Source organism: Giraffa tippelskirchi, chromosome 5, assembly GCF_054371585.1.
Source record: "Giraffa tippelskirchi isolate mGirTip1 chromosome 5, T2T-mGirTip1v1.2.pri, whole genome shotgun sequence".
In the NCBI taxonomy this organism is placed as follows: Eukaryota; Metazoa; Chordata; class Mammalia; order Artiodactyla; family Giraffidae; genus Giraffa; species Giraffa tippelskirchi.
In genome coordinates, this window is record NC_137279.1 from 113644645 (window position 1) to 113663382 (window position 18738).

Genomic DNA, 18738 nt, shown 5'->3' on the forward strand with positions numbered 1-18738 from the left:
CAAGCTCCCAGCTGATGCCACTGCTGTTGGTTTGGGGACCACACTTTGAGATAATTCCATTATAAAGGAATTTGAAATACTGGGATTAAAAACCCCTGGGCCTAAAATAATAATGACAAGGTTATAATAAGCTGTAGACAGTAATAATTCTGCTGGTTCAGAGCTTTGCTGTTTGCAAAGACTTCTTGAAGAAAAAAGTTGAAAGCTTACAAAGGTGAAGAGACTTGTCCAGCACAAATGACAGGGGACACTGGATCCCAGGTCTCCAAACTCAGGTAGAGGGCACCCCTCTACATTCTTCTAATATAGTGAAAGTGAAAGTGTTAGTCGCTCAGTTGTGTCTGACTCTTTGAGACTCCATGGACTGTAGCCCACCAGGCTTCTCTGTCCAGAGATTCTCCAGGCAAGAATACTGGAGTGGGTTGCCGTGTTCTCCTCCAGGAGATCTTCCCAACCCAGGATCGAATCCAGGTCTCCTGCATTGCAGGCAGACTCTTTACCCTCTGAGTCACCAGGGAAATGTGAAGTGCAGAGGTACCCCCTGTAGGCCTATGAGTGACAAAAGAAAACACAGAGGGAAAGTGAAGTAAAAAAAAAAAAAAGCCTCATTATTTTTTAAATTATAACTCTACAGTTTTATAGCAAAAAAGAAAAATCAGAAAACAGAGAAAAGTATAAAAAGGAACATTTCACTGGAAATAGAGAAAAACTATTGCCAATGTTTTAGCATATATCTGTCTGGTCTTTTTTCTCTGATACACATGCTTTTTGCAAAAGTAGGGTCATACATGTATTGTTTTAGAATATACTTATTTTCATTTAACCTTATACTGGGGGCATTTCAACTGTTATTGAATAAACCTACAGCTGCATTTTTAAGCACTGCATTGTATTTCATTGTATGGGTAGACCCTGACTTATTAAACCAGTCTCTTACTGATGGACATTCAATTGTTTCCAGTTCTTTGATAGGATAAACACTGCTTCAGTAAAATCATTTAACATGGAAACATTTGGCCAGAGTCGATTAGTTCTTTTGGATAAAAATCTAGGATTGCAGATGATGGTTCAAAAGGTACACAACGAAAATTTGATAAACTGGCCTTTAGCAAAATGGTGGCCACGTCAGTGCCTGCGAATGAAGGTGCCTTCAGCCTGAGCCAAACCAGGGCATCTGTTTTTTCTTTCCAACCTTCGCTAAAGTGATAAGTGAAAACTGATATTGTGCTAATATGTATTTCTTTGACTGTTTGTGAAATTTACCCATTTTTGTATGTTTTTTGGCCATTACTACCACCTCTTTGACAGTATTAACATTTAAACTAAAGTTTGCAAAACCACAGTCAATATTTTTAAGAAAGGAGGACAACCGGGAAAACACGAAGAGCAGACAGTGCTCACTATTGAGATCTTTATCATACAAAGTTGCTCTGACACAGGTACAAAAGAGCCATAGATGTGTGGTTAATGACACAAGTATATGGGAAGGGCTCAGATGCCAGCTAGGTCACTCACTCTGTGTGACCCTGACAAGCAGCTTAAACTCTGAGTCTCAGATTATTCATCACTAAAATGGGGACCACCTGCCAGGATGGTGGGAGGGGATAAAGGAGACGATATGAGAGGCACCTGGCACAAGGAACGATCAACACATATTTTTACTAATAAGAAAACACTGAAACCCTCCAAAAAAATCGATGGATAAAAAAATAACTAAAAGTCACAAGTAGGGAATACGACCAATAAATAAGCATATGGGGAAACATTTATCTGCTCTAACAACAGACGAAATGCTAATAACACAAGGAGCCACCCCTACTTTGTAAATTAACAAGAACATTTTCAAGAGATAATTCCTGAAGCAGAGGAAGGTGTGGCCAAGCAAGCTGCCCATGTTGTTGGCAGCATGCAATTTGTGCAGCTTTGGTGGAAAGCAATCAGGCCACATGTATCATCACACAAACATGTTCGCAACCTTTGACCCAGACACTTCCTAAGGAAGCAATTCAAACTATGGAAAAAGCTATCTGTACAATGATGCTTCTTTCTCACCATTGTTTGTAATGGTGAGAAAAGTGTTTACTTTTTTGTTTACATAAAAGGTAAAACCATAGCAAGGGTGGTGTCAGCCCTTTCAGTTCTGTAGTGTGATTTTTGGGTGTGTGTTAAACAGGAACATATAAACAATAATTTAGGCCTCTAGACAGTCTCTAAACCTTGTTTTAATTCGCAGTTGAATACAGTGCTTTGGAAAGGCTTTTAGACTCTGCTGAACAGAGATCAGATTGAAGGATTTAAAAACCATCGTCCATCTCTTCAACCTCTGGTGGAGCTTGGGGTAATTCGAAACTAAAGGAAAGAGAAAAAGGCTGGGTGGCGGGGGAGTGTTCTGTCATCTGTAAACTAAACTTTTAAATGTCTGAAGAAGGAAGGAAGTCAAGGCAGGGTGGAATCTTCCTTTCTGTAAGCCCTAGGCCATTATAGCACAGAAACCCCGCTCCCCTGCCCAAGCCAGAAAGAAGAGCGGAGGCGTCCTGAGATGGTGAGCCTGGCGGAGTCCGCAAGTGTGCTGGGCTTTGCCCAAGCAGACGAGGGGTGAGTCAAATCCTTGGTCGCTTCCACATCTGTGTGTGTTTTGTGGTGCAGGAGGAGCCCAGCACCGCCTCGGAGAGGCAGGACCGTGCAGAGACGACCAGTGCAAGCTGTGCCTTCTGCCTCCGCGCATTTGAGTGGTGAGGGTTCCGGCTGCTAAATTCCCAGGGTGGGTGGGAGCCTGTCCTGGGATAATAACTCCAGTGAGGGTGGGCATCAACTCGCTGAACGACCAGCAGCCATGAGCCAAGTTACAGAGTCACAGACCTCAGGGCTGGACACAGAGACCGGCCTCTCTCTCAACTGACGATGGCCCTCAACTGGGGAGAGCTTCAACCTTACCGTGCACGCTCAGATGCATCAGTCGTGGCCGATTCTTTGTGACCCCATGGACCGTAGCCCGCCAGGCTCCTCTGTCCATGGGATTCTCCAGGCAAGAATACTGGAGTGGGTAGCCATTTCCTTCTCCAGGGGATCTTCCTGACCATCTTGAATTAGCATCTCTTGAATTAGCAGGCAGATTCTTTACCACTTCATCACCTGGGAAGCCCTCAACCTTACCAGGGGACTTGAAAATAATGCACATGCCTCAGCCCCCACCTACTGTATTAGCCTTCCCGGGGTGGAGCCCTTGTGGGAATATTTCTTTTAAATTTCCCCTGACTCGGATAAGCCCCTTGGTTAAGAATCACAACTACAGCATATGGAGGGTGGTTTGGCCTGAAGGCTCCCTTTGAACCTTGCCCACCTGGGAGGTTATTATACACCACCGTATACTAGCTCCCATCCTCACTACTCTCCCCTCACAATGAGTGAAAAATCTTCCCTACTGGGTCTCACCTCTGTCCCCCAGTCCCACCGGAAATAAGCCTAATCCCACATCTCAGGGTTTACTTCTCTCCCATCCCTCAGCAAGAAATCAGAGGTGACAAGCTGTAAACTGGGTAAAAAAGTGTAGATGTGAAATCCTAGGGAGAAACCCTTTGTGGATTTGAAACACTCTTAAGTCAACTGTTAGTCCACATGGATTCAGAATCATTTATTTGAAGCTCCTATCAATCAGCCAGATGTGCCTGCTCCAAGCTCCCGAGGTATGGTGGACAGAGGCCAAAGCTTGACTAATTGACCTTAGAAAAGTTGAAAGTCAAGGAGGGAGGGGCAGTTTAGCCACCACAATTATGTGTATGTAATGTATGCTAGTAAAGGCAGATGACAAGGTCTGAAAGACTGCAGTTTCCTATTAGAAAGCATTCCAGCATGGGAATAAGTACTTGTCATCATGGTTTTATTGAGTTTCCACCCCCTAAAAAATCACCATGTGTCATCTGGTGTAGACCATCACTCTAACAAACCATCAGCTTTGACTCTCAGGGATAGAAGGGCTGTGAATAATGCCAACTTCAGTCAACCCAGGCTCACTATTTTTATTTATTAAATTAAAATCTAGGTTTTGAGGTTTTTTGTTTTTTTAGGTTTTAGTGAATATAATAAAGGTCTTTCCTGGTAGCTCAGTGGTAAAGAATCCACCTGCCAATGCAGGAGATGCAGGTTTGATTCCTGGGTTGGGAAAATCCGCTGGAGGAGGAAGTGGCAACCCACTCCAGTATTCTTGCCTGGGAAATCTCATGAATAGAGGAGGCTGGTAGACTACAGTCTGTGGGATCACAAAGAGTCAGACATGACTTAGTGACTAAACAACAATAATAAAAACAAGTATAATAAAAAATAGTCTGACATTTAAAAAACATTCTGATTAAGCATTCAAGGTACTAGATATTTCTCTACCAAATTTATAGTCTAGACCTCACAGAACCACTTAAGTACCCATACAGGGACCAGTGTTCCAGACTACATTTTCTCTTTTATAACAAACAAGTTAGAAGGTAAAACACAACCAAGTGTAAAATCAGATCTAACAGTAAATCTATTGCTGGTGATAGGCATGATTTATCATTTGAAATCTTGGTAAACTACATCATCCTTGAGGAATTAATTGAACAGAAGACTGTATAGACTCTTTACTCTTTTAGAAGATTAGAGTTCTCTCAGATGGGATGTATTCTTTATTTAGCCTACTGGTGCACATACTATTTGAAGGATATTTATATATGTGCAGATAAATAACAATTATGCTACATGTAAAATGTTTATCCCTTTATGTCTGATGCAGAAATTTGGATTTAAGAGATTTTGGATTTACATGTCAGCTACTTTGTCTTGCTGAAAAACTGTCTTCTCAAGAAGAGCTTCCCTTAGTTGTTTGGCAAGATTTTAGTGCACAAAAAAGTTTCAAAGAGGCAGAAAAAGAAAGTTGTGTATTAGACTGAGCTCACTTGAGTGCAATCCAAGTTTTCCACTTTGGAGAGCAGATGTTCACATGCCCCAGAGGAGGAGGGTGGAGACAGAAAATAAGGTGTGAGAAAATATGTGACTCAGGAAGAGAGCATGTTTTTCCAAGAAGCAGGAAAGTGCCTGACTTCTCAGCCCCTAGCCTCACAGACTCCCAGCAGGGTTGGAGTCCACCAGCAGCAGGCCCGGGCACAGATGGATGAGCCTGCATTTGTAAGCAAGGCCTGAGGCTCAAACCCCATTTCCAGGAATCAGTCTCATTCCTGACTCACTGGCTATGTCCAGGATATCTTGGGCCTGGTGCTCTCCACACTAAGAATGAGCAACGTTCCCTAGGGGCTTATTACAGTATCCTAGGGGCTGAGCTAGAACTTTCTTAAGAATTTTTATCAACGAAAATCCCATTCAAGGAGTCAGAGTTTCTGTGAAGGAGGGACACTGAAGCTACAGATGGCTCAGGGGAAGTGTCCCAGTATGACTACCACAGGGCATCTTTCTGATGCCCCCTAGTGGCCTTGCATCGCTAAAATGAACCCCACATGATCTATACAAACAAAGCATCACTATGAACAAAGCTACTGGAGGTGATGGAATTCCAGCTTAGCTATTTCAAATCCTAAAAGATGATGCTATTAAAGTGCTGCATTCAATATGCCAGCAAATTTGGAAAACTTGGCAGTGGCCACAGGACTGAAAAAGCTCAATTTTCATTCCAATCCCAAAGAAAGGCAATGCCAAAGAATGTTGAAACTACCACACAATTGCACTCATTTCAAATGCTAACGTGGTAATGCTCAAAATCCTTCAAGCTAGGTTTCAACAGTATGTGAACTGAGAACTTCCAGATCTACAAGCTAGATATAGAAAAGGCAGAGGAACCAGAGGTCAAATTGCCAACTTTCGCTGGATCATAGAAAAAAGGAAGAGAATTCCAGAAAAACATCTGCTTCACTGACTACGAAAGCCTTTGACTGTGTGGATCACAACAAACTGTTGAAAATTCTTAAAGAGATGGAAATATCAGACCTGCCTTACCTGCCTCCTGAGAAATCTGTATGCAGGTCAAGAAGCAACAGTTAGAACTGTTGGACCTGGAACAAGGGACTGGTTCTAAGTTGGGAAAGGAATACATCAGGCTGTATATTGTCACTCTGCTTATTTAACTTCTATGCAGAGTACATCATGAGAACTGATGGACTGGATGAAGCACAATCTGGAATCAAGATCGCCGGGAGAAATATCAATAACCTCAGATATGCAGATGACACCACCCTTGATGAAGGTGAAAGAGGAAAGTGAAAAAGCTGGCTTAAAACTCAACATTCAAAACACTAAGATCATGGCATCTGGTCCCATCACTTCATAGCAAATAGATGGGGAAACAATGGAAACAGTGACAGACTTTATTTTCTTGGGCTCCAAAATCACTGCGGATGGTGACCACAGCTATGAAATTAAAAGATGCTTGCTCCTTGGAAAAAAAGCTATGACCAACCTAGACCACATATTAAAAAAGCAGAGACATTACTTTGCCAACAAAAATCCATCTTGTCCAAGCTATGGTTTTTCCAGTGGTCATGTATGGACGTGAGAGTTGGACCATAAAGAAGGCTGAGGGCTGAAGAATTGATGCTTTTGAACTGTGGTGTTGGAGAAGACTCTTGAGAGTCCCTTGGACTGCAAAGAGATCAAAACAGTCAGTCCCAAAGGAAATCAGTCCTGAATATTCATTGGAAGGACTGATGCTGAAGCTGAAGCTCCAATACTTTGGCCACCTGATAGAAAAGCTGACTCATTGGAAAAGACCCTGATGATGGGAAAGATTGAGGGCAGGAGGAAAAGGGGATGACAGAGGATGAGATGATTGGATGGCATCACTGACTCAATGGACATGAGTTTGAGCAAGCTCCAGGAGATGGTGAAAGACTGGGAAACGTGGCATGCTGCAGGCCATGGGGTCACAAAGAGTTGGATACAACCAAGTGACTGAACAGCAGTGGTCTCATAGCCTTTAGCCCCATACTTGTCGTTTAGTCACTACGTCGTGTTCAACTCTATGTGATCCCATGGACTGTAGCCCACCAGGCTCCTCCATCCACAGAATTTCCCAGGCAAGAATACTGGAGTGGGTTGCTGTTTCCTTCTCCACAGGATCTTCCTGACCCAGATATTGAACCTGAGTCTCCTGCATTGTCAGGCGGGTTCTTTACCACTGAGTCACCAGAGACACAGAACAAAATCCAGGACTTTTTGGATCACTCATCTTGTACTTTTGGATACAAAGTCATGTGATCTGGTACCAGCAAGTAGCATAGCTTCTTTCCCTGTAAGAACTGAATTTGAAGCATGAATATGAAGAAAACTCTAAGTTTTATAATTCTGTATTTCATATTTCTACATTGTGTATGTGTATATGATGACTAGATATTATCCTCAAGAAAACGAAACAGATTTAATGTTTGGTATACACGTTCTTGGGCTTCCCTGGTGGCTCAGACAGTAAAGAATCCACTTGCAGTGTGAGATACCTGGGTCAGGAAGATCCCCTAGAGAAGGGAATGGCTACCCATTCTAGTATTTTTGCCTGGAGAATTCCATGAACAGAGGAGCCTGGCAGGCTATAGTCCATGGGGTTGCAAAGAGCCAGACACGACTGAGCGTCTAATATACACACACGTACATGTTCTCACCAGGCCACATTGTGCTGCGTGTACTTTCTCATCAGGAAAGCTCTCAAACAGCCAGGCAGAGAGTTGAGGGTTGGCTGTGTTGAGAATGACATAAATCCTCCATTGTTACTGGCTCTGACCTAAGAAATTTCACATTTCACTTTTACCAATTCCTTCACTATCTCTATTAGCAATGTACTAAATGTTTATGGAATCTTACGCGTCTTTTTTAGGAAGCAAAAAATGGAGAAAAAAGATCACAGAGGAATTGACTGTGAAAGGTTTCCTGTTGCCATTCAAGACAAGGTGCTGCACCCAGACTCAGTTCTCAGTAAGTTGAGGGGTCTAAGGGCAGTCGTCATGGTTCCGGTCCCTCTTTGGGTTCTGCTCACTATGGGCAGAACACCTGCTACGCTAAATAGCTTTACCTAGACTAGGGTGTTGCATGTTAATTTTTGTTTTTGCAAAATGTAAAGAATTAGTAATGAATTGATTCAGGCGAGATGTGGTCAAGCAGAGTGAAGGTGCCCACACCTGTCTCTGCCTGGAGTCGCAGGGCTCTGTGACTCAGTCATGAGGTGGTTTCAGTTCTGGGTGGAGAAGGCAATGGCACCCCACTCCAGTACTCTTGCCTGGAAAATCCCATGGACAGAAGAGCCTGGTAGGCTGCAGACCATGGGGTCGCTAAGAGTCAGACACGACTGAGCAACTTCACTTTCCCTTTTCACTTTCATACATTGGAGAAGGAAATGGCAACCCACTCCAGTGTTCTTGCCTGGAGAATCCTAGGGACAGGGGAGCCTGGTGGGCTGCTGTCTGTGGGGTCACACAGAGTCAGACAGGACTGAAGTGATTTAGCAGCAGCAGCAGCAGTTCTGGGTGGCAGCCACCCAGCTTGAACCAGAATCTGCACCTGAGGAGCTCACTCACACAGGAGCTGCTGAGGACTTGTCCACATACGTTTCATAGGAGCAGAAAGAGTGGAGAGGAGACCCGGAGAGCACCAGTGCATGGAACTCAATGATTTTTTGTCATAGGGACCTTTCTCCAAAGATAGTTTAAGCAGAAAAACAACTGCTGGCAGGACTGCCCTGGATGAAGAGGAGGTGGGGCTGAGGCCTGCAGCTTAGGCAGCTCTGAGGGAGAAAATCAGCACCTGAGCCTAATCTACCCAGTTTATATAGGAGGAAACGGGGGGGCCAGAGAACTAACCAGGCTTGCTTACTTTCCCATAGTCTGATAGCCAAGAGCCTTTCCTTCAGCTCAGTATTATTCTTACTCTGTCACATGTAGCTCTATTTCTTCTCTGTAGAAGACACATTTTCTAATAATAATAATAGGTTTCACTGATTGAACACTTACTCTATACACCAGAACCGAGCAGAGATTTTCAAAGTGTGGTCAGAGGGCCCCTGGAGGGCCATGAGGTCCTCTCCTTTCCCTGAAAGAACAATATTGCAACAGGTTGAATGGAGACACACCCATGGAAGCCAGCTGCCTTCGGTTAAGCTAGATATTCTAGGTATTTGCCAAAATACAAAACATTGCCACTCTTCTCACTGGTCACTGATTTTTTAAATTTTCAAAATAGCTATTTTTTTTATAAAAAATGTTATTTTGTGAACATGAAATGATTATTGTTTTTAAAGTATTTTTTAAAATTTCTCAATTTAAAATTCTAAAAAAAAAACAACCCTTGGGACTGCTCATTCAGTCTTAGGAAAATCTAAATGGTTCTACAGAGTAAAAATGACTTGAAATTATAAATAAATACTTCTCTACTAATCCATGTTCAACCAACTGAATGTTGTATGACAGTTCTCCAGTGCAAGAAGAAGATAGACTTTTAGTGCAGGTATGAAAAACACCACATATTATGATATATGAAAATGTTAGTCACTCAGTGTGTCTGACTCCATTGACTGTAGCCTGCCAGGCTCCTCTGTCCATGGGATTCTCTAGGTAAGAATACTGGAGGGAGTAGCCATTCCCTTCTCCAGGGCATCTTCCTGACACGGGAATCGAACCTGGGTCTCCTGCATTGTAACATCTGAGCTACCAAAACTAGAATAAACAAAAGCTCTTTAGGGTCCTCAATTTTAAGAGTGTAAGAGGGTTAGGAAATTAAACATTTGAGAATTGTTGACATATACTGTACATCACTTAACTATCATAATACCCTAAAAGGTGGGAATTATTGTCTTTATTGTATAGATAAGTAGGAATCAAGCGACTTGCCAGGATCAAAGAGCCCGGGGTATTATCTATTGCTGTGTAATGATGTATCCTAAAACTTAATGGCTCAAAACAACAAACATTTGCTATCTCATTGTTTCCGTGGGCCAGGAATTTGGGAGCCATTTAGCTGGGTGGTTCAGGCTCAAGGTCTCTCATGAGGCTGCAGTCAAGATGTTGGCCAATACTACCATCATCTGAAGGCTTTACTGGGGCTAGAGAATCTGCGTCTAAGGTTGTTCTCACACATGGCCATTGGCCAGCCGTCTCAGTCCCTCGTCAGGTGGGCCAGTAGCCTGTTTGAATGTCATTATGATCTGGTAGCCTCATTCCCCCAGGCAAGTGATCCAAGAAAAAGACTGAGATGGAAGTTTCAATGACTCTTACAATCTAGTTTTAGAAGTTATACACCATCATTACCACTTTATTCTATTTGTTAAAAGCAAGTCACTAAATCCAACCACAATTGAGAGAGGAATTAGGTTCTATCCTTTGAGGAGCATATTAGAGTTTGTGACATATCATCAACCATCACAGTCAGTACGTGACAGAATCAGGCTTCAAACTCAAGCCTACGTTCTTTCCCTTGTACAACACAACCAGCCCAGGGTGTACATCTTTCTTCCTCTGGTTGTAATTTCCTTGAATTCTGAATTAGAAGGCATTCAGTGACTACTGACTGAGACTTGGGAAGGAAAAAAAACCTTCCTAGAGCTCACTCCATTTGTGATTTACACTTTGGTAGATAATGTTACAATGAGTACAACCATGAGTGCAGCAAGGCAGGTATTAATAGCACTGGCAGAAGTTTCGTCCCCCAACCCCTTCTCTGCTGCAATTGAGATGTTGCTTGGACACCCAAGTGTGACATACTCACCTGCCGGGCCCAGGCCCCCATGCTCTGGCCTGACTGGAGAACGCTACTGCCCACAGCCTGCCAAACAAGACCCAGACCTGCACCAGATACACAGGCTCTCCACTAGCCTCTCTGTGGTTCTGATGAGGGCAAAGCTATGATTCAAGTTCCCATATGGGTTTATGAATGTGTTGTAGAGGAAAACCATCTTTCCAGTTCCCTGGATAATAAGCTCTTGGCCACTGTAGGGTCTGAGAAGAAAATGTGGATGTATCAGGGCAAATCTTGAGAAATAATTACAAATGCAAGATTGTCTGATAATTCAATGGGCCAAATTCTCGCAGATCCATCCATTCAGAAGACCTGTACTAAACACCTACATGTGCTGGGCAAATCTTGAGACTTTCCTATCAGAACTGTTACTTATCAAAACATCTCTCAGTTGTCATAAGGGGGGGGTGTGTGTCCCAAATGTCACCCCTCGGCTGGCAACCTGTGTGATAAATTTCCCCCTGGGAAAACTGAACACTCTGGGGCTAATGAATGCTTTGCATGATCAGAACTCTACTGTCCAAAGCACATTTTAGGATTATAATAATATAACCTCACACTTCCTTTGCATAACTTGGGCTTTTTCAGGTTCTGATGCAGGACACAGCTGCTGTTCTGCATCTCGGATTGGACTGCAGAGTAATAAGTGTGAGAACTGTGGCACTGAGATTCATAACTCCCAGAGAGTCTGCAGTAAAGAACCACCTAAAGGTGAAAGCAACTGGGCCATCTCAGGAAAAAAATACAGGCTATATCTGGTTCTTTGTACGTAAGTGAGCACAACAGTTGTTCGCAGGCAATGAGTTGCATTTTTAATCTTTTCTTTTCAGAATTTCATTATAGATATAACACCCCAGGACAGAATTTCTTTAATCACAGAGAAAGAAGTGCCTTTGCTCGACTCCGCTATTTAAATGAAAATAATTCTCCACCTAGTAAGTACATCTCCTGCATGATCCCATCTTTGTAAACAACCTCGACTCCCTCTGTGGGAGACACATATCACACTGGCCACTGTTACCATATGCTGAGCATCTGCTGAGTCTGCTGCCAGGTCTCCAGCACTCATCTGACACTTCCACATCCAGCCCGAAACCTGGATGGCAAGGGGCTGGGCTGGTAGATACGCAGTCCTAGCAATAAAGGACTTTGAAAGTTACGAAGTGCTATACCAGTGTAATCTGGCAACAAGTCATAAATATTTGATGAACAAATGACTAACTGCCACTATTATTGTTATTATTCAGAAGGGGAAAAAGCTTTAAATATATCCCCAGTAAAAGTCAGTATGTGAAGAAATAGACTATTTTCACACTACTTAAATATCATGTTGCTAATTTCAATGCAAAATTTTGCTGTCTTTGGAAATACCTAAAATCCCACAAACATTTATTTATAAAGATGAATAAGACAATGGCTACCTCCTCTCAAGGAGTTTACAACATGTTGAAAGAAAGGAACTCATACCCTAATTAGGAAGGTTCATGGCAAAATGTGGTTAAGTGCTAAGAGAACAAAGTGGACTAAAGGAACACAAAGTGGTGAGGGAACACCCTTGTCTTGCTTCTGAACAACCGAGTCTGGTTCTCCGACATCCTTTCCTCATGAGTGAGTTCATGCCGTCAAAGCTCTTTCCATTGCTGGGGACAGGGCACCAGAGAGAATGTTTCTGACCTTTCACAGTTGCAAAGCCCAAGACTAAAGAATTGTGTTTACCAGACTGACCTCAGCTCTGTCTCCCCTACCCACCCGCAGCTGCCCAATCCTCCAACTGGATGTGTTCTGTTGAGGTGACAGTCCCTAAGACTCCACAGAAGCAACAGGCACATTTCTTTACTCTCTCCTTGGTTTTGGGGTCAACAGCACATGAGACTTCTCATTCTAATATATGAATGAGGAAAGCAATTGAGTCATTTGAAAAGTGATCTTGAAACGCCATTAGTAAATGTATAGTGGCCAAGAGGGTAGAAGTCTCAGGGAGGCGTCTTTTGTTCAGTGTTAAAGAGACCCTCCAGAATGGACAGAAAATGGAGCAGGCTGTTGCAGGAGGTCGTGAGTTCCACCTGCAGACTGAGATACACTGTACTTTGTCAGGATGTTGTAAATCTGTAGACTGAATGAGAATAGGACCAGATGACCCTATGATCCTTCCCAACTCTCAGTTTCTATGTTTCAAATAAAGAATGAGATGACCAAGGAATTAAGACTGAGCTCATTAGTACCACTGTTTGTCATGACAAATAAGTCAGGGTGTAGCGTGACTAAATTTGGACTTTCTGGTTCCTGCCTTGCCTTCCATGTCTGAGGGACAATCCCTCCCTGTCCCCTTGTCAAGTGGGACCCTCCTGAGAGGGAGTGAAGCCAAGATACTAGAGACCAGTGGATATGGCAGGAGACCAAAGGAGAAAGAGGGGAAGACAGAGAAGAGAGGAGGAGAGGCAAGAGAAGGGGGGGAAAGGGAGCCTCAGTGACAGAGAAGGCAGATTTGTTGGCCACTGTGCTTCCCAGGTGGCTTAGTGGGAAGGAATCCACCTGCCAGTGCAGGAGACACAGGAGACATGGGTTTGATCTCTGGGTGGGGAAGATCCCTTGAAGTAGGAAGTGGCAACCCACTCCAATGTTCTTGCCTGGAAAATTCCATGGACAGGGTAGCCTGGTGGGCTGCAGTCCAAGGGGTTGCAAAGAGTTGGACGCAACTGAGCACACACACATGCTTTGCCTCTCTTCCCTTCCCTGGAGCTCTTCGTGTCTTCCATGGTGACTTTCCTACATTTATCTTATCTGTTTAGTGTCTATTTTCTAGGATTGTCTTAGTAACATAATTTTTTAGTTTCTGACTCCTAGAATCCTTGCTCCTAAAGTAGAGAGGACTTTAGAAATCCATTTGATCCAAGCTCTTGAAAAATATTATCCTTCTATTTGCCAGATGAAGAAGTTGAACCCATAGACATGCCCAGGTCATGCAGCTAGCACCAAGGGAACTTAGACTCCTCGTTTCTTGTCTGCTAATAAAACTCATTTTAAATGTTGAATTTCTTTTCTTGAATTCAGAATACTCTATGGCAACTTTCCATGTTCCCTAGGTTTATTTCCTTATTAAAACTTTATGAAATATTTCACTTACAAAGAAAAGTTCAGGAAAGGATAGCCATATACCCACCATTGGATTTTAGGATTATTTTTGTACTCTGAATCTGACTACAGCTAACATTTTTCAGCTCATTCAAAACCAAAATGGATCTGTTTCCAGAGAGCAAATCCAAAATCCTCTAATGATGGATGTGAACCCATACCAAGAAAGTAAGTATGATTAACAAAATGACTACCCATTTGGTGTATGCAATGTGCTTAGTGCATTATTGTCTGCCCATGATCACCTACGGCAGCGGTCCCCAACCTTTTTGACATCAGGGACCAGTTTTGTGCAAGACAGTTTTTCCATGGGGGTTTTGGGGTGATTCAAGCGCATTACATTTATTGTGCACTTTATTTCTATTATTATTACATCAGTGCCACCTCAGATCATCAGGCATTAGATCCCAGAGGTTGGGGCCCCCTGACCTAGATCTTAAGTAGTAGAGTCAGGATTCAAACCTACGTCTGGCTAATATTTCAATCATTCACTTATTCTTTCAACAAATATTTGAGTGTCAATAGCAGGACATTGTGCTTGTCCTGAGGACACACTGACAAAGTCAACTACTGTCTCTGCCCTTACTTTTTTGGCAGAGGAAAAGGGGGCATAGAGTACTATTACCTAATATGGGGGTTTGGAGAAGCTGAGTTCCAAAGAATAAGTATGAATGAGTCAGCAAAGATGGAAGAGCATGAGTGAAGAAATGCCAGTCTGAGAGAGCCTCCTGGTGTGGAAAAGCCCTTGGCAAGTTCAGGAACAATGTGGCAGGAGCCTAAAAGAGGGCAAGGCAGTGGGGCAGGATGGGACTGGTGAGGGAAGGCTGGTGGGATGGGCATGGCAAGGCTTGCAGGGGCTTGTCGGCTGCAAGAAGGATTTCAGGCTCTTAGGTTTAATGGGTAGCCAATGAGATTTCTTTTTTTTTAACCCGAGTGTTTTTTAAAGCTTCCTAGTGTTTTAAAAGATCACTCTAACTATTAAGGGAGAGGGAATGGATTAGAGGAGTCAAGGACTGGAGCACAGAAGCCAAGTAAGAGGCCAGTACAATAAGCCAGGTGGGATGATGGCAGCTTAGCTAAGGGTGGTGGAAAAGGAGAGAGAGAAGACTAGTATTTAAGAGCTATTTAGGAGGCAGGCTTGACAATGTAGCAGAGAGTTCAGGCTGTGCAGGCACACTCATTCAGTGTGAACCCTACTACGCACTGCCATGGTGCAGTGCAGTGTGTACGAATACAGCCACCGGGGAGTTCTTGGGTTTGCATCTTGGTTCTGTGTCATTGGGCAGATGGCGCAACAACTCCTCGCCCCCAGCACGCGCGCACACACACACACACACACACACACACACACACACACACACACACACACACACACACAGCCATTACTGAACCAGAGTTGAAGAGGGCACTTTACACAAATATCAATGTGCTTTTGCCTTTTTCACAGGTCAGACCTTGCTACACTCTCACCCCATTCCCACTCCTGCAAGATTTCTGAAAACACATCCTCCAGCAACTTTAGCAGTAACAAAGAAACGGAATCTGAGGTGAGGACCTTGCAGCTTGTAAGTTTGGTCTTGGTCACCACAAAACTGATGGCTTTTAAATTGTTATAGTATGAGAGCATCAAAAAATGTTCTGCTGAAACAACTTGTGCTCAGCACTAACATAAAGACACACAGCCTGAGCAGCCACATGGTTTATATTATTCCTAAATTGGTTCCCAGGGAAATTTCCTGTAGAAAGTGTTTTGTGGGTGGTGCCTCAGCTATAGGATTCCCCAGTGTGCCTTTCACAAGTTTATTCCAGTGACACTGGGGTTAGAGCTGCCAGCAGTTTTCTATTTTCAATCAGGTCACTTTCAAATGTCACCACAAGCATGCGCTGCATCCCTGTGTGCCCCACAGTGGTTATGGGCCCTAAATTCCCTTCAATGCCCCTCCTCCCAAGAGCTTTTCTTCCTTCTCACAGATCTCTTTTTCCACAGCAGGGAAACAGCCCAGCAGGTTGCTGACCTCATCCTCTGATTCATGCTCATCAGTCACGTGTTGATCTTTTTTTCTGTCCCTTTCTCTACAAAATATATTCCATCTCACACTGGTTTCCTAGGAAACCAGCTCTCAAAAACAGAAATAGACTGGGTGGAAAACAGAATACTCCAAAAATTCCACTTTGCAATGTTTAATAATGAGAGAACCCAATTAACAGGAGCAGTCGTAAATTTCTGTAACCAAAATGTGTGGACTTTTCCTCTGTAGATTTTAAACTCGTCTTTGGATCATGCCCTAAGGACAGCAACCATTTTGAAACAAACTACTGATCAAATGATTAGAACTATTGCAGAAGATCTTGCCAAAGTACAAAGATGGAGGAAAAAGTTGAAATACTAGTTTGACTCAAGGCAACCAAGGATTAAAAAAAATATGCAGAGAAAACTTGGTTTTCCCTCCAAAGGTATTTTACTTATTATACAACTTATGAAGATGACTTTCTAGAGAAAACACCAAGATTGCAAGAAATGGAGGACACAATTAAAAAAAAAATGGACCTCTGATCCTTAAAAATCAAAGTTAACACATATTTGTTTAAAAATAAATGTTACTAACTCATAATAAAAGAAATGAAAATAGTAAAATATACTTTTACCTGTCAGTATGGCAAAAACTAAAGTTTGAAAAACCCAGGCTGTGTCAGGGAAGACGGAGGAGATGAGTGCTGTCATACACTGTTGGTAGAAGTACACATTAGCGCAACTCTGTTGAAAGGCAACTTGATAATTGCTATCAAATTCTATAAATTCTAGAAGTATTTACCTTCTGAGCAGCAATTCCACTACTAGGATTTTGCTTTATAAGTCACTCAAACAATATGTCACATAATGGCCACTGATGGGAAGGGCTCACAAATGGAACACATCTAATACCCTCTGTGATGATTCAAAAACAATGACAGTTGGGACTTCCCTGGTCATCCAGTGGCTAAGACTCTGAGCTCCCAAAACAGGAGGCCTGGGTTCGATTCCTGGTCAGTGAATTTGATCCCACATGCCTCAATTGAAAGATTCCTGCATGCTGTAACTAAAGATCCTGCATGCTGCAAGGAAGATCAAAGATCCCACATGCCTCAACGAAGACTTGGAGCAGCCAAATAAATAAATAAAGGTGAAATTTAATTTCAAAAATGACAGTCATACAGTTAATACTTTGCAGCCACTGAAAAGAATAGGTTTATAATCTGTAAGATAGTGAAGACAAGCAAGCTAATAATAAATATGTGTGACCTCATTTGTTTTTCAAAGAGCATATACATTTTCTGGAAAGATACACAAAAATATTCAGTGGACTTCTAGGAAATTCAACTGGGAGCCTCAAGAGAGGCTCTTTACTTTTCATTTACTTTCAGTACTTAACGAAATTCTTATGATTGTTTTATACATTATTTACTTAGAGATCTCCTGAAGTCAGAAATATGGAAAACTAATAGTCCTGGATTGATGAAACTTACCTAGGCCAAAACTACATGCAGGGATTAAGTCCTGATTTGCTGCTTCTACGGACTGATGCTCAACCTCCTTAATGACAGAGTAGCAGATTACTGGCTCTTTCCCTCTTTCCTGGGACTCCATTCACTCCAAATACAACAAATATTTCCCGACCCCCAGAGCTTCACTTAGTGGTAAGGAGAGTTGAATCCATTCCCGCTTTAAAGATTTCTGTGGTGACCAAGACAGCTACTGTTTGCCTAGCTGGCCAGAGGATAAGCTATTTTTAACTTTGGGGCTTGAAGATTAGTTTAGGGTGCCTCAGTTCAGTTCAGTCGCTCAGTCGTGTCCAACTCTTTGCGACCCCATGGACCGCAGCACGCCAGGCCTCCATGTCCATCACCAACTCCCGGAGTCCACCCAAACCCATGTCCATCAAGTCAGTGATGCCATCCAACCATCTCATCCTCTGTCATCCCCTTCTCCTCCTGCCCTCAATCTTTCCCAGCATCAGGGTCTTTTCCAATGAGTCAGCTCTTCGCATCAGGTGGCCAAAGTGTTGGAGTTTCAGCTTCAACATCAGTCCTTCCAATGAACACCCAGGACTGATCTCCTTTAGGATGGACTGGTTGGATCTCCTTGCAGTCCAAGGGACTCGCAAGAGTCTTCTCCAACACCACAGTTCAAAAGCATCAATTCTGCGGCGCTCAGCTTTCTTCACCGTCCAACTCTCACATCCATACATGACCACTGGAAAAACCATAGCCTTGACTAGACAGACCTTTGTTGGCAAAGTAATGTCTCTGCTTTTAAATATGCTATCTAGGTTGGTCATAACCTTCCTTCCAAGGAGTAAGTGTCTTCTTAATTTCATTGCTGCAGTCACCATCTGCAGTGATTTTGGAGCCCAGAAAAATAAAGTCAGCCACTGTTTCCACTGTTTCCCCATCTATTTGCCATGAAGTGATGGGACCGGATGCCATGATCTTAGTTTTCTGAATGTTGAGCTTTAAGCCAACTTTTTCACTTTCCTCTTTCACTTTCAGCAAGAGGCTTTTTAGTTCTTCTTCACTTTCTGCCATAAGCGTGGTGTCATCTGCATATCTGAGGTTATTGATATTTCTCCCAGCAATCTTGATTCCAGCTTGTGCTTCATCCAGCCAGCGTTTCTCATGACGTATTCTGCATATAAGTTAAATAAGCAGGTTGACAATATACAGCCTTGACGTACTCCTTTTCCTATTTGGAACCAGTCTGTTGTTCCATGTCCACTTCTAACTGTTGCTTCCTGACCAGCATACAGGTTTCTCAAGAGGCAGGTCAGGTGGTCTGGTATGCCCATCTCTTTCAGAATTTTTCACAGTTTATTGTGA

General features: G+C 43.0%; 1 protein-coding gene across 9 annotated transcripts in view; it reads left to right on the forward strand.

The window, feature by feature from the left end:
• Positions 1–16519, forward strand: part of AKNAD1 (AKNA domain containing 1) — a 48003-nt gene extending 31484 nt beyond the window's left edge. Inside the window, exons 8-14 of one of the 9 annotated variants that reach the window (XM_081487188.1) lie at positions 2647–2732; positions 7844–7941; positions 11341–11463; positions 11583–11687; positions 13971–14052; positions 15332–15431; positions 15872–16519. In XM_081487188.1, coding sequence (XP_081343314.1) covers positions 2647–2732; positions 7844–7941; positions 11341–11463; positions 11583–11687; positions 13971–14052; positions 15332–15431; positions 15872–15898 — 621 coding nt within the window. In that variant the 3' untranslated portion in view covers positions 15899–16519. The remainder of the gene's footprint in view (positions 1–2646; positions 2733–7843; positions 7942–11340; positions 11464–11582; positions 11688–13970; positions 14053–15331; positions 15432–15871) is intronic. The other 8 variants (XM_081487189.1, XM_081487187.1, XM_081487192.1 and 5 more) reach the window with 8 other exon arrangements.
• The last annotated feature ends 2219 nt before the right edge of the window (positions 16520–18738 follow it).